The sequence below is a fragment of the Hyaena hyaena genome, unplaced genomic scaffold, assembly GCF_003009895.1.
Source record: "Hyaena hyaena isolate Hyena2069 unplaced genomic scaffold, ASM300989v1 scaffold_775, whole genome shotgun sequence".
Taxonomy (NCBI): domain Eukaryota; kingdom Metazoa; phylum Chordata; class Mammalia; order Carnivora; family Hyaenidae; genus Hyaena; species Hyaena hyaena.
In genome coordinates, this window is record NW_024081400.1 from 349,784 (window position 1) to 362,955 (window position 13,172).

General features: G+C 57.3%; 1 protein-coding gene across 3 annotated transcripts; it reads left to right on the forward strand.

Moving 5' to 3' along the window:
• The first annotated feature begins 2,803 nt into the window (after positions 1-2,803).
• CUNH3orf22 (chromosome unknown C3orf22 homolog) lies at positions 2,804-10,451 on the forward strand. Of its 3 annotated transcripts, none has more exons than XM_039218535.1 (4): positions 2,804-2,946; positions 7,722-7,851; positions 8,365-8,496; positions 10,131-10,451. In XM_039218535.1, the coding sequence occupies exons 1-4, from the start codon at positions 2,937-2,939 to the stop codon at positions 10,381-10,383; spliced, it is 525 nt and encodes a 174-aa protein (XP_039074466.1). In that variant the 5' UTR covers positions 2,804-2,936; the 3' UTR covers positions 10,384-10,451. The 3 variants fall into 3 exon arrangements, with proteins under 3 accessions (XP_039074466.1, XP_039074467.1, XP_039074468.1); XM_039218536.1 differs by lacking the exon at positions 2,804-2,946 and adding an exon at positions 3,180-3,293; XM_039218537.1 differs by lacking the exon at positions 2,804-2,946 and adding an exon at positions 5,330-5,410.
• Positions 10,452-13,172: the final 2,721 nt, after the last annotated feature.

Here is a 13,172-nt window from a genome sequence, read left to right on the forward strand (position 1 = left end):
CAGACTGAAACAGGCTCCAGGCTCCGAGCTGGCAGTCAGCACAGGGCCCGACGCGGGGCTCGAACCCACGAACCGCGAGATCATGACCCAAGCGAAAGTCGGACGCTTAACCGACTAAGCCACCCAGGCGCCCCCAGAGCCAGAAGACTCTTGAAGAAAACTAATACCAATATGCTTTATGAATATTGATGCAACAATCCTCAATGAAATAGTAACAAACTGAATTCAGTTTAGAAACATTAAGAGGATTATACACCATATTAAGAGGATCATACACCATGACCATGTGAGATTTACATCAGGAATGCAAGGATGGTTCAACTTATGAAAAGCAATCAAATACACCACATTAACAGAAAAAAGGAAAAAAATACCATGACTATCTCAATCAATGCCAAAATTTTTGACAAAATTCAACATACTTTCCTGATTGAAACAAAAACATTCAACAAATTAGTAATAGAAGAAAAACTATCTCAAGATAGTAAAAACCATATATGAAAACCCTACACTTAACGTCCAACTCAATGGTAAAAAGACTGAAAGTTGGGGTCTCTGGGTGTCTCAGTCCATTAAGCGTTTGACTTCAGCTCAGGTCATGTCTCGTAGTGTGTGAGTTCGAGCCCTGCATCAGGCGAGCCCCGTTTCTCTCCCTCTCCCTCTCTCCCTTATCTCTCTCCCTGCCCCTCAGGGGATTCTCTCTTCCTCTCTTTCTGTCCCTCACTCACTTGAGTGTTTTCTCAAAATAAATAAATAAATAAAGACTGAAAGCTTGTCCACTAAGATCAGGAATAAGGCAAGGTTTGGCCATTTGTATATTCAACATAGTACTGGAAGTGCTCACCTGAACAATTACAAAACCCTAAGGATTATACTTACACACACACACACACACAGAGAGAGAGAGAGAGAGAGAAGGCCAGTTCCAGATGGCTTCACTGGTAAATTCTACCAAACATTTACAAAGAATTAACACCAATCTTTATCAAAGTTTCCCAAAAACTGAAAAGGAGGGAACACTTCCAAGTTCATTTTATGAGGTCAGGATTATACTGATACTAAAGCCAGAAAAAGACACTACAGGGAAAGAAAACTCCAGGTCAATACCCTTATGAGTACAGAGTCAAAAATCCTCAACAACATTCTATCAGAGTAAATTCAGCAGCCTAGTGAAAGGATTATGTATCATGACCAAGTGGGATTTATCCCTAGAACGCAAGCGTACTTCATAATAAGACACTCAGTCAATGTGATACCTCACATTAATAGAAGGAGAACAGAGTGACGGCGATGTGTAGCACAGACGAAATGGCCATACCACCCCGGTTCACCTCCTCCACCTTCTCCTTCTTCAATCCTTGTAATCTGGTATCCGTTCCTCCACAAAAACAACGTTGCATAAAACTAAACAGCCCCCCATGGGGCACCTGGGTGGCTCAGCCGGTTAAGTGTCCGACTTCAGCTCAAGTCATGATCCAACGGTTCATGGGTTTGAGCCCCCGCGTCGGGCTCTGTGCTGACAGCTCGGAGCCTGGAGCCTGTTTCAGATTCTGTGCCTCCTTTTCTCTCTGCCCCTCCCCCGCTCAAGCTCTGTCTCTCAAAAATAAATAAATGTAAAAAAAAATTAAAACTAAACAGCCCCCAAACCGTCCGCTACTTCTTCGTCCTCACCTCGTTGCATCATCCACGGCGCCGACACTGACCAGTCTATGCCTCGTGAGCTGCGATCTTCCCCAGCTTCCATGACACTGTTGTCTTTGTCTGTGCCTCTGTCTGGGTCGCAGGCATTGAATATTTACTTGATCGTTAAATACTGGAGTATCTTAACTCAGCTCAATGCCCTCTTCTCCTTCCACACTCTCTCCCATTATCTTCGATTACCATTGATATATCGACCAGAGCCAAACTTACCTTATGCCCCGACCTCTCCCCTCTGGATCTCAGACGCCGGTGCCTGAGTGGAAGGATGCCTCAAAGGCATCTCAGACTCAGCCAGACCAAGGCCGAACCCACAGCCGCCCTCCAAGGCTTAGTCCAGTCCCTTCTAGTGACAGTAAAAGAAACCCAGAACCCTCGTTGACCCTCCCACAGGCTCTACCACCGCTCTGTGCTAACTCTGTCTCCTGAACATCCCTCGAATCCACCCGCTCCCTCCCTCTCCATCACCACCTCATTCCAAGGCACCACCATCTCTCATCTGCACGGCTGCCTTTGCTGGTCATCTGGTCTACCCACACTTACTCCTGGCACCATTCATTTTGTTCTCCACACTCCTACCAGAGCAATTTTCCCAAACACGTATGTAGTCTGGGACGCTGAGGCACAGAGAGACTGACGTGCTTGCCTGAGGCCACATAGAAGGCAGCGGCCCAGACTGGGTGACAGAGAGTTGGCCTTCAGGGCCCGTGCCCTAAATTTCACACTGCCCTGGGCTCAAACCCTCACCCCTGGGATTCCTGGGCTGTGGTTAGGGCTCAGGTCAGAGTTGGCCAGGGAAGAGATCTGCAATGGATGTGAGGTTTTAGCTCTTTCTGGGGTATCTCCTCTGTTTCCAGAACCTGCGTGGGAGGGATCCCTGCAGGAGAACATTCACGTGCACACTCTGCGCAGGTGCTGGGCGCAGGAACGCCAGCAGGCGCTGACCCGCTCACCGCCATCTCTACAGCCACCCTCTGGGCCCGAGGGGCTTCAGGCCAGATCCTGAACCACACAGCTCAGCAGCTGGGGTGTCACTGATTGTGACCTCAAGGGCTTCTGAGGTCGCAATGACCCTGTGGGCCTGGGCTGCTGGGGCCCCAGGGCCAGTGCTCCCGTGGTAGCAGGGCCGCCAGCACCATGGCCAGCGCCCGCCCCTCCGGGGTCACATAAGCCAGGCCCCGGGAGCAGCCTGCAGCCTGAACAATTCACTGGCCCCTCGTTTCCGGCTGGAGGCTCCAATGCATCGCGGTTTGTGTTTCCTTACGTTGCTGAACCAAGACAGTGCTGTTGCCAGGGCCCTGTCCCCGTGCTCTGGACCAGTCTCGGGGGCCCGAGGGGCACAGCCTCTCTCTCACACCTGGGTAGCGGCAATGCCAGGGAGCCCTGATCTAAGCCTCGATCGTCACCACCGCCAGGACTTGGGGAGGCAGCCTGGGTGGCTGGGAAGGACAGTCCCGGGTCAGCGTGGGAAGGGTGATGTGCCTGATGTCAGAGTCCTGCCCTGGGCCCCGCAGTGGGGCCACTCTGCCCCTGAGGGAGGCAGACTCAGCCCCGGCAGTTTGCAGGGTCACATGCATGGCTTAGGGGGTCTGCAGGTAGGTATGGGTGGGCGTGAGGGGTGCCCCTTCTCCGGCCTCCTCCAGACCCCTCGGTTCCCGTGGTCATGCTGCCTCCTCAGGTCGATCGTTAGTGTGGTCGCCTCTTCGGGTCCCATTCAGGGCTGTTTGAGGCTGTGCCGGGCGCCCCGGACCCCACCTCTTCCCCTGCTCGCCAGGCGGGAGGCGATGCAGCAAACGCTTAGCCTTTCAGAGCTTCAGTGTCCTTGCCTGAAAACCGGGGGTGACCGTAGTCTGTTCTCCATCAGGTCAAGCACAGAACTCAGCAGACACTTTGCTGAGCCCAGAGCCTGTGGCTCCCACTGGGACACAGGCCCCCATCCCGGACCAGATCCCTCATCTGGCTTCTCAGGAGGAGAAGAGCCAAAATCTATAGACAGGGGTTAGCGAGCTGCCCAAGTGTAGCTGACAGTGAAGGGCTGTGGGGCCGGGACCATGGAAGGGACACCAGTGTCAGAGGCCACGGGGTCAGAGGCCACGGAGGCCCCCGCTAGCCAGCACTGGTGTGGAGGGAGGCACAAAGCTCTTTGCCAGGTGGGCACGTCAGTGGAGAGGCCCCCTGCTCAGGGTCAGGAAGACTTTTTTTTTTTTAATGTTTTTTCTTTATTTCTAGGAGAGAGAGAGAGAGAGAGAGAGACAGCGTGAGCAGGGGAGGGTCAGAGAGAGAGGGAGTCACAGAAAAAAACAGGCTCCAGGCTCTGAGCAGGCAGTCAGCACAGAGCCCGACGCGGGGCTCGAACCCACGAACCGCGAGATCATGGCCTAAGTGAAAGCTGGATGCTTAACCGACTAAGCCACCTAGGTCCCCCCAGGAAGACTTCTCAGTAGGACTGGGGGACAGGTCACAGGCAGGGCTGCTGGCGTTTCTGGGCCAGGCCAAGGCCTGCCGGGACGGCTGATCTTCCAGAATCAGAGACCAGGCCCGCCAGGCGGGGTGAGCGGGGTGTGGCCGGCTCACACATAGGAGGGCTTGGCCTTGGACCAGGGTAGTCTGTATCCAGCGAGGCCATTCAGCCTCCTGACGAGGACCCGGGGTCAGCGTGTCATAACATCAGAGTAGACAGCACCACAGCTGACCCCTCCCCCCCTCCCTGCCCAAGGCAAGGACGCCCTCAGCCCCCAGCGAGGGTTTCCAGAAGCCCTTGTAGCTCCAGGGGCGAGGGGAGCAGTGTGGGGAGCGCGGCCCAGTTCATCGAATCCCCACTGGAGCAGCCTTCCCTGAGGTCCAGCGGCCTCCTGGGCGCCCCGGAACCCCAGACTAGGGAAGATCGCCGTGCTCTCCGTCGCCATCTCTCTAGATTTCACTAGGACCTTCACCGCACGCGGGGGGCGGGTAGCTGCGGTGAACAGAAAAGGGGAGAGAGCCCGCAGGTCAGACACAAAGCCAGGTGGATGGCTGGTTACTTTTCACCTTCCCAACCTGGGTCCTGGCGAGTGTAGACATTTCCAGGCTTTGCTGGGAAGAGGCCTGTGGGTTTGAGTTCTCAGGCACAGACCCCGGAAAGGCCCGCAGGTGCGGATACCTGGGGAGCTGCTCACAGGGGGCGCAGGCGGGGGGCCTCCCGGGAGTGAGAAGGGGACAGGGGGAGACGCAGCGTGTGGTCACCACGGTGGGCGAGCCAGCCCAGTCCCACTGGGGCCTCGGGCGGGTGGAGCCGTCCCCACGGAGGGGCACAGCAGCAGGGCATTTACCTGCCATTCCCTATGCAGCGCCATCCCCCCGAGGGCTGCTTCTGAGGGCAGTAGCCTCCTGGGCACCCCCCGCCTTGAGGGTGCGCCTGGCAGAGCGGCAGACACGACCCCTGGGCACAGCTCAGAGCAGGGGGCGTGCGTGGGGCGCTGGGGGGTCTGCCCCGGGTCCCAGCCTGACACCAGTCTCAGCCAGCCCTGCTCCTGGGGGTCTTTCCACACCGGAAGCCAGCCCCCTCCGCACCTTCCCCCCCCCCCCCACCCCGGGGCTCACCTGTCAACTCGAGGGACCAAACCTGGAGCCCAAGCTGGCAGGGGGCTGGCTCTGTCACAACAGCACTAAGCTCACACGTTCACGACGCGACGGCTGTGTAGACCACAGTGAAGGTCTAATAGCGCAGACACAGGTGGGCAAGGGTCGGGCGATCTGATGGCCAAGGACACAGCAGTGGTCAGGCCTTAACCGCTGCCATTCTCAGCCCTGACCTACCTGCACGCACACCGGGTGCTTCATGAAGACAGTCCCGGGGCCCCCGGATGACTCAGTCGGTTGAGCGTCTGACTCTTGATTTCGGCTCAGGTCATGCATGATCTCACGGTTTGTGGGTTCGAGCCCCGCGTTGCGCTCTGTGATGACAGCTCAGAGCCTGCTTGGGGTTCTCTCTCCCTCTCTCTCTGTCTCTCTCTCTCTCTCTCTCTCTCTGCTCACTCTCTTTCTCTCTCACACAAAGAGTAAGCAAATTTTTAAAAAATTAAAAAAAAAATAAAACTAATACTATTCAGCGAGAGAGAAGCCGGCCTCCGAAAGATACCTAGTGAGTAATTCCATTTGTACGGCACCTGTGACAACCCATCAGCTTAGACAGGAGAACAGATCCGTGGGTGCCGGGGTCGGATGGGCTGTTCAGTGGAGAACCACCCCGAACGGCAGTTGTACAAAGATGCACACACACATACTCACACTTACACATGCACTTACACATACAATCACACACATGCACTTACCACACACTCGCACTTACACACACACTCTTGCGCACACATGCACTCTCACACACTCTCACACACATGCACTCACACACTCTTACACGCACTTACACGCACACATGCACTTACACACATACACTCTCACACACTCACACTTACACACTCACATGCACTCACACACACGCACTCTCACACTCACACATGCACTTACACACATACACTCACACACTTGCACACACACGCACTTACACTCTCACACTTACACTCACACATGCACTCACACACTTGCACACACACTCTCACACTCACACACATACACTCACACATGCACTCTCGCACACTCACACATGCACTCTCGCACACACGCACTCACACACACACCACACATGCACTCTCACACACTCACACTTACACACTCACACATGCACTCTCACACACGCACTTGCACACATACACTCACACACATGCACTCTCACACACACCACACATGCACGCACGCACTCACACTTGCACACTCACACATGCACTCTCACACACGCACTTGCACACATACACTCACACACATGCACTCTCACACGCACACGCACTCACACACACCACACACATGCACTCACACGTGCACTCTCACACACATGCACTTGCACACATACACTCACACATGCACTTACACACTCACCTCACACATGCACTCTCGCACACTGACACATGCACTCACACACACATGCACACATGCACTCTCACACATGCACTCTCACACATGCACTCTCACACTCACACATGCACTTACACACACACACCACACACATGCACTCTCAGACACTCACTCACACACATGCACTCTCACACGCACTCACACACACCACACACTCACACTTACACACTCACACATGCACTCGCACGCACACACTTGCACACACACTCACACACATGCACTCTCACACACGCACTTGCACACATACACTCACACACATGCACTCACACACACGTGCACTTACACACATACACTCACACATGCACTCACACACTTGCACACACACGCACTTACACTCACACACGCACTCACACATGCACTCACACACTCTTGCACACACGCGCAGTAACACTCTCACTTACACACACTCTCACACTCACACACACGCACTTGCACACATACACTCACACACATGCACTCTCACACTCACACACTCACACATGCACTCACACACTCACCACACACATGCTCTCACACACACTCACACGTGCACTCTCACACACATGCACTTGCACACATACACTCACACACATGCACTTACACACTCACCTCACACATGCACTCTCACACATGCACTTGCACAATACACTCACACATGCACTCTCACACTCACATATGCACTTACACACATTCACACACCACACACATGCACTCTCACACACATGCACTTGCACACATACACTCACACACATGCACTCTCACACACTCGCACTTACACACTCACACATGCACTCTCACACACACACGCATGCACTTACACACGCTCGCGTGTGAGGGCACATATAACGGGCGCAGTGTGGAGAAGCCGGGCATCGGTGGCCGGCCAGCATGAGCCCGCCCTCGCTCGGCCCCGCGAGGCCGGCGGGGCCCCATCTTCGGCCCCCTCCGCAGTCCCGAGGGGTCGCCGGGAGCCTGGTCCAGGACCAGACTGGCTCTGCCGCCGCCTCTCCGGCCCTGAGACGCCGCCTCTTGCCTTCCAGCCATGGCCGAAGAGTGTGCGGCAGTTAAACCCCCTTCCACCATGACCAACAAGGACCCCAAGAAGGGCTCCCAATATAAGAAGAGTAAAACCAAGATCCTGGAAAATTTCATCAGAAAGTTCCCGCACAGGTACAGACCCCCGCACCCCCAGGCCCACGTCCTGCCCCCCCACCCCAGCAAGCCAGCTGCCTCTGGGCCTCACAGGGTCTCCCTGAGGAGCACGTGCATGGAGGGCTCCCCTGCCGAAGGAGTCAGGGGGTCAGGCTGGGCCGGGGAGCGGTCCCTGAAGCCCCCAGGGCACCCAGAAACCTCAGCCAGCAGCAGTTACTGAATGCTCTGCGGGGCAGGCCGTGTCCCAGGTCTCCCCATCAGTGCGCTGATAGGTCCTGGAAAAACCAAACCAAACCAAACCAAAGAAACCTAGCAGCTTCCTAGCTGTGTGACCTCGGGCGAGTCCCTTGACCTCTCCCCGCCTTCATTTCCTCGTCGGTGACGTGTGGGTAACAAGCCCTGCCTCCTAGCATGGCCGTGAGTCCACCTAGGGGTTCATGTTGAAAGCGCTCAGCGCGACGCCTGGCACGCAGAAAGTTCCAGGCGCGCGCCGGCCGCGGGTCACCTACGGAGGCCGGGCGCCCCCTGCAGGCTCTCCGGGCTCACGGGCCCCAGCGCGCAGTTCCCGGAGCCCCGGGAGGCCGCGAAGACGGACGCCTCGCTGCGGGCTCGGCCGCCCCTGCAGAAGGTGCTGGTGCCGACGAGATCCATCCCGGTCAGGGGGTAAGTCACGGCCGGGCGCCGCCCGCCGGCCCCGCGCAGACGCTCAGGACCCAGGACGCCCCACTTCTCAGCGGAGGAATCCGAGGCCCGGAACGGAGGCGCCACAGCCAGGCAGCCGGTGGGAGAGGCTGCCCGGGACCCTGGGGGTGGGGTCGGGGGGCGCCCAGACCCAGCGGGTGGGGGAACGGGCCTGAGGGGGCGCCACCCTTCCACACGGCACAGGCGAGCGGAGGAAGAGCCCGCAACCTGGGGGCTCCGTGCAGCGGCTCTGAGGGGGGCGGGGGACCACGTAGACGCGAATGCACCCCCATCCGGGGGCACCACAGAGAAACACCCAGGTACCCTTGGGAAGACCACACACACACACACACACACACACACACACACACACCCCACACCTCACGCTCCGTGCCTGTTCTGATCGGCCAAGCCCCGGGGCCCACACTCCGTAGGTCACCTCGGGCAGGTCACAGGGACGCCTGCATGGTCCCCTAACCGGATGCCCAGGGAGGCAATGAAACACTCAGGCTTGCACGCGTGCGTGCACAGAAACACAGGTGCATGGCCCTGACTTTCATCCTGGGTCTCACGTAAGTCGCCTCATCTGGCTGCGGGCGTTTGCTCCAAATGCCTGGACGGAGCCGCGGGCACTGAGCCGCGGAGGCTGGAGTCTGAGAGCTCGGAGGCCCGGGTCTCAGCTGCTGCTGCTGCAGAAGGGGGTCAGCTTCAGGTCCCGCGTCCTGTGCACGGGGGCCCGGGCTCTCGGGGCTGGGCCTGCCTCAGGGGTCGGCCACGGGGAGAGCTCTCCCAGAGGGGGACACGGAGCAGAGACCTGGGGCACAAGCTGAAGTGTCAGCGGATGTGTCGGGGAGCTCGCGAGCCAACCTCTCCCCTGGGGTGGAGGGCCGGTCGGGCCCAAGATCTCCAGGGCAGGGAGGGGCTGTGGCCGTGGGCCCCTGCCAAAGGCTTGAAGTGGTGGGGAGCGGGCGGGAGAGATCTCCCACCTCGTCCCCCACCCTCTGAACCCCCGCCGGCCCTCTGTTGGGAATTGACCAGAGTGGGATTGTTGGGGGCCAAAGGGCCGTGGTCAGCAGATGCCGAAGGGGGGCAGACAGTGGATGGGGAGAGAGGGTAAGAGGGCACTGGGGGCCCAGGTGAGAAGCAGGGACTTTATAGGAAGAGACGCTCCAGGCAGTGGGAGACAAGTGCAAATGTCCTGGGGTGGGACCAATTCATGTCCCACTTAAGTGCCATTTTTGAGGATGGTTAGGAGACAGGGAGAATGCTAGATGCCGACATTTGTGTGAGGGGCAGTGGGGAGCCACGGAGGTCTGGGGAGCAGAAGGGTAGCATGCCCAGACCTGATGGAGCTGTTAGAGAATGCTGATGGGGGGAGGTGGCCACACAATACTGGGGCACCTTCTGGCAGGCACGAAGGTGACACTCGGTCAGCGTCTGGGCAGGCCTGGGGGACCGAGTCCCGGCCACGCAGGAGCTCTGACTTGAGGGGGGTGGTTGGGAGGGCAGCAGAGGCTGGGTGTGGGGTCCCAGGGTGGGTCTGGGCCGGGACCACAGACGTGGCTGTGGGCCTGGCCGATGTCTCTGGGCCAGCGGGGTCTGTGTGGCTTCCCTAGGCTGGGGGCGCCGGATTTCGTACCCCTGTCCAGCCCCAGACGGCGGCGGCCGCCTCCACTGAACTACCTTTGGGAACTGAAGCTACTGAGCCACCGCTTCCCAGGGCTGGCGTCAGGCGCCCCACATCTCCAGAGGCCTCTCCTAGAGCCCCGCTCGGTGCCCCGCCCCCCTCCCCGGCCCCCTGCCCCTGCTGCTCTGGGCAGCGCAGCGGCTGCAGAGCACTCCCTTCTGGACAGAGGTGGGCCTGCGTGAGCGGAGCAGCCTCGAGGGGGCTAAGCATCTCAGAGCCCCCGCCTTGCGAATAAACATCGTACGTTCATATCCTGGTCCCACTTGGATGGAGGGTTTTGCTTTCTGAGCCTCGCATTTTCTCACTATGTTTAATCTGAGGGGTTGGTGCAAGGGTTAGTGAGAGTACGAATGTCACCTCCAAGGATTTATCCCAAAGATGTGCTCACACACGAAAGGACAGATATTTGGACCAAATATTCATTATGGCACCGTAAGAAGTAGTGAAGGATCAGAGCCCCCCTCTATATCCGCTAGGAGGGGGCTGCTCAGTGACATCACGGCCGTCCCCTGAAACACTAGGCGCCCCTGAAATAGAGAGACAGCTCTTGATATCCAGGTCCGGAGAAATCTACAAAACATATTAAGAATTTTTTAAAAGCACACAACAGAAGTGTGTGTGATACACTACCGTGTGTGTGTGTGTGTGTGTGTGTGTGTGGAGTAGGTAACCATCAGGACCTCTGGGTAGAAGAACTGGGGAACTTGGCGATGGGGCTACTAATTTCTGAGATTTTATTTTATTTTTTATTTTTTTAAAAAATTTTAATAGTTTATTTATTTTTGAGACAGAGAGAGAGAGAGAGAGAGAGAGAGAGAGAGAGAGGATGAGTGGGGGAGGGGCAGAGACAGAAGGAGACACAGAATCTGAAACAGGCTCCGAGCTGTCAGCACAGAGCCCGACGCGGGGCTCGAACCCACGAACCGAGAGATCGTGACCTGAGCCGAAGTCGGACACTTAACCGACTGAGCCACCCAGGCGCCCCTAATTCCTGAGATTTTAATACATGAACCTACCAGCACGTGGTTGGTGCATTACAAATTCTTCGAATTTATGGAATACAACGCACTTGGGAATTCACAATGGCAGCACAGCACCTGCGGACGAGGTTAGGGTTTCCTCTCTTCACAAAGTCAGGGACTAGAAAGTCACCTTGGAGTCCTTGGGAGGGTGAACGGAACTGGGGACGCTAACTACAGCCGTCTCCCTAGGAGAGAGTGTGGGGACCCTGAGAATGGCCACGGGGACCGCACTCAGTAAGGCGGGCAAGTGGCCCTATTCCAGGAAGAAGGTGGAATGAGGTCCCCAGTGGAGTGAGAATTTGTAAAGGGGCCCCCCTCAGGCCCTGGGGACAGTGGGACGCTGGTTCCCATTCTGCAAGAGGCGGAAGTCAGTCCTGCTGCGTGCCCCTGGGGTGTCTGGGGTCCGAGGCGTGGAGGATCGCCACGGGGTGGGCCCCCGGCAGAGGCCTCTGGGCCTCGCTCCCTGAAGCTGGCCTGGTATACCACGGCGCACCTGTCTGGTGGCAGAAGGCAGCAGAGACCCCCAGGGACCCCTCCTGTTGGGGTCGGCGCCAGGCTGACCTTCACGTGGGCTCTGTACGTCTCAGGAGTTTCCCTGCAAGGCGCACAGCTATGTCCTACTTGATACGTACAGAATACAGGGCCGTGCGCCTAGGAGGCATCCGAATGGTGAGGTGACGCACATGACCATGACCGAGGCTCACACCTGCCCGGAAGCCGCTTCTCCAGGTGCCTCTGGCCGCCTCCCTCTCCCCCAGGTAACCACCTCTCCCTCCTAACCTGTGAAAACCAGGATCTCAAAACAATACGTGTTGGCTTCCTTTTATCAATTAGCCATACAGGCTTGTATGATCTCACGGTTCGTGAGTTCGAGCCCTGCGTCGGGCTCTGTGCTGACAGCTTGAAGCCTGGAGCTGCTTCAGGTTCTGTGTCTCCCTCTCTCTCTGCCCCTCCCCCCCGACACTCTGTCTCTCAAAAATAAATGAACATTAAAAAAAATTTTTTTTTCTTAAATAAAGAATATTTAGGGAAGAAGGAGCTATCTGAATGCAAACTGGTGCAGCCACTCTGGAAAACAGAATGGAGTTTCTCCAAAAAATTAGAAATAGAACTACCCTATGACCCCGCAATTGCACTACTAGGTATTTATCCAAAGGACACAGGTGTGCTGTTTCGAAGGGGCACATGCACCCCGATGTTTATAGCAGCGCCATCGACAATAGCCAATGTGTGAAAGAGTCCAAATGTCCACTGACAGATGAATGGATAAAGAAGATGTGGTATGTGGGGCGCCTGGGTGGCTCAGGCGGTCAAGCGGTCAAGCGTCCCACCTCCTTTCAGGTCAGGATCTCACAGTAGGTGGGTTGGAGCCCCGCCTCCGGCTCTGTGGGGAGGGCTGCGGGGGGGCGGGGGCCGGCTGGATGTGGCTAGCAGGATGGAGGGGGTTGGGTGTCGTCCCAGGCTCCCCTGCGCAGGGGCTCTGGCCGGTGGCACCTGACTGGGGGTGGAATGTACAATCCACTTGTACTTGTGTTCAACATTCCGATGCTTGGGGAGCGGACGAGCTGGTCTTGCGGTCCACGCGGAGGCGGGCTGCAGCCGCGGGGTTGGGGCAGCAACAGGAGAGAGGGAGCCGGTGTCCCCAGGGGCTCCGTGGAGCAGCCGTTCTGAGTCCCTTCAGCTGAACAAGAGGAGTCACCGTGCTGAGCCTGGGCTGCAAGCCCGTGGGGGAGGGGCAGCACCCTGAGCCTGCCCCCGGCCCCCCCCCCCCGCCCGGAGGGGTGCTGAAGGGACCCAACCCAGCAATCTGCACAGACAGACAGAGGGGGGCCTTGCCTTCGCCCGGAGGCCGTCCAGCCAGTCGCCAGCACAAGCAGCTGGCTGCCATCCCGAAACTGAATAATGTATGAAGCAGAGTTGTTACAAAGAGCCGGGGATTTATTTCAGCA

Excerpts from the sequence above, each read along its gene's own strand:
- CUNH3orf22 (XM_039218535.1), top strand. Across the intron at positions 7,852-8,364 it reads ATCAGAAAGTTCCCGCACAG|GCTCTCCGGGCTCACGGGCC; the intron begins GTACAGACCCCC and ends CGCCCCCTGCAG. Across the intron at positions 8,497-10,130 it reads AGATCCATCCCGGTCAGGGG|GCTGGGGGCGCCGGATTTCG; the intron begins GTAAGTCACGGC and ends TGGCTTCCCTAG.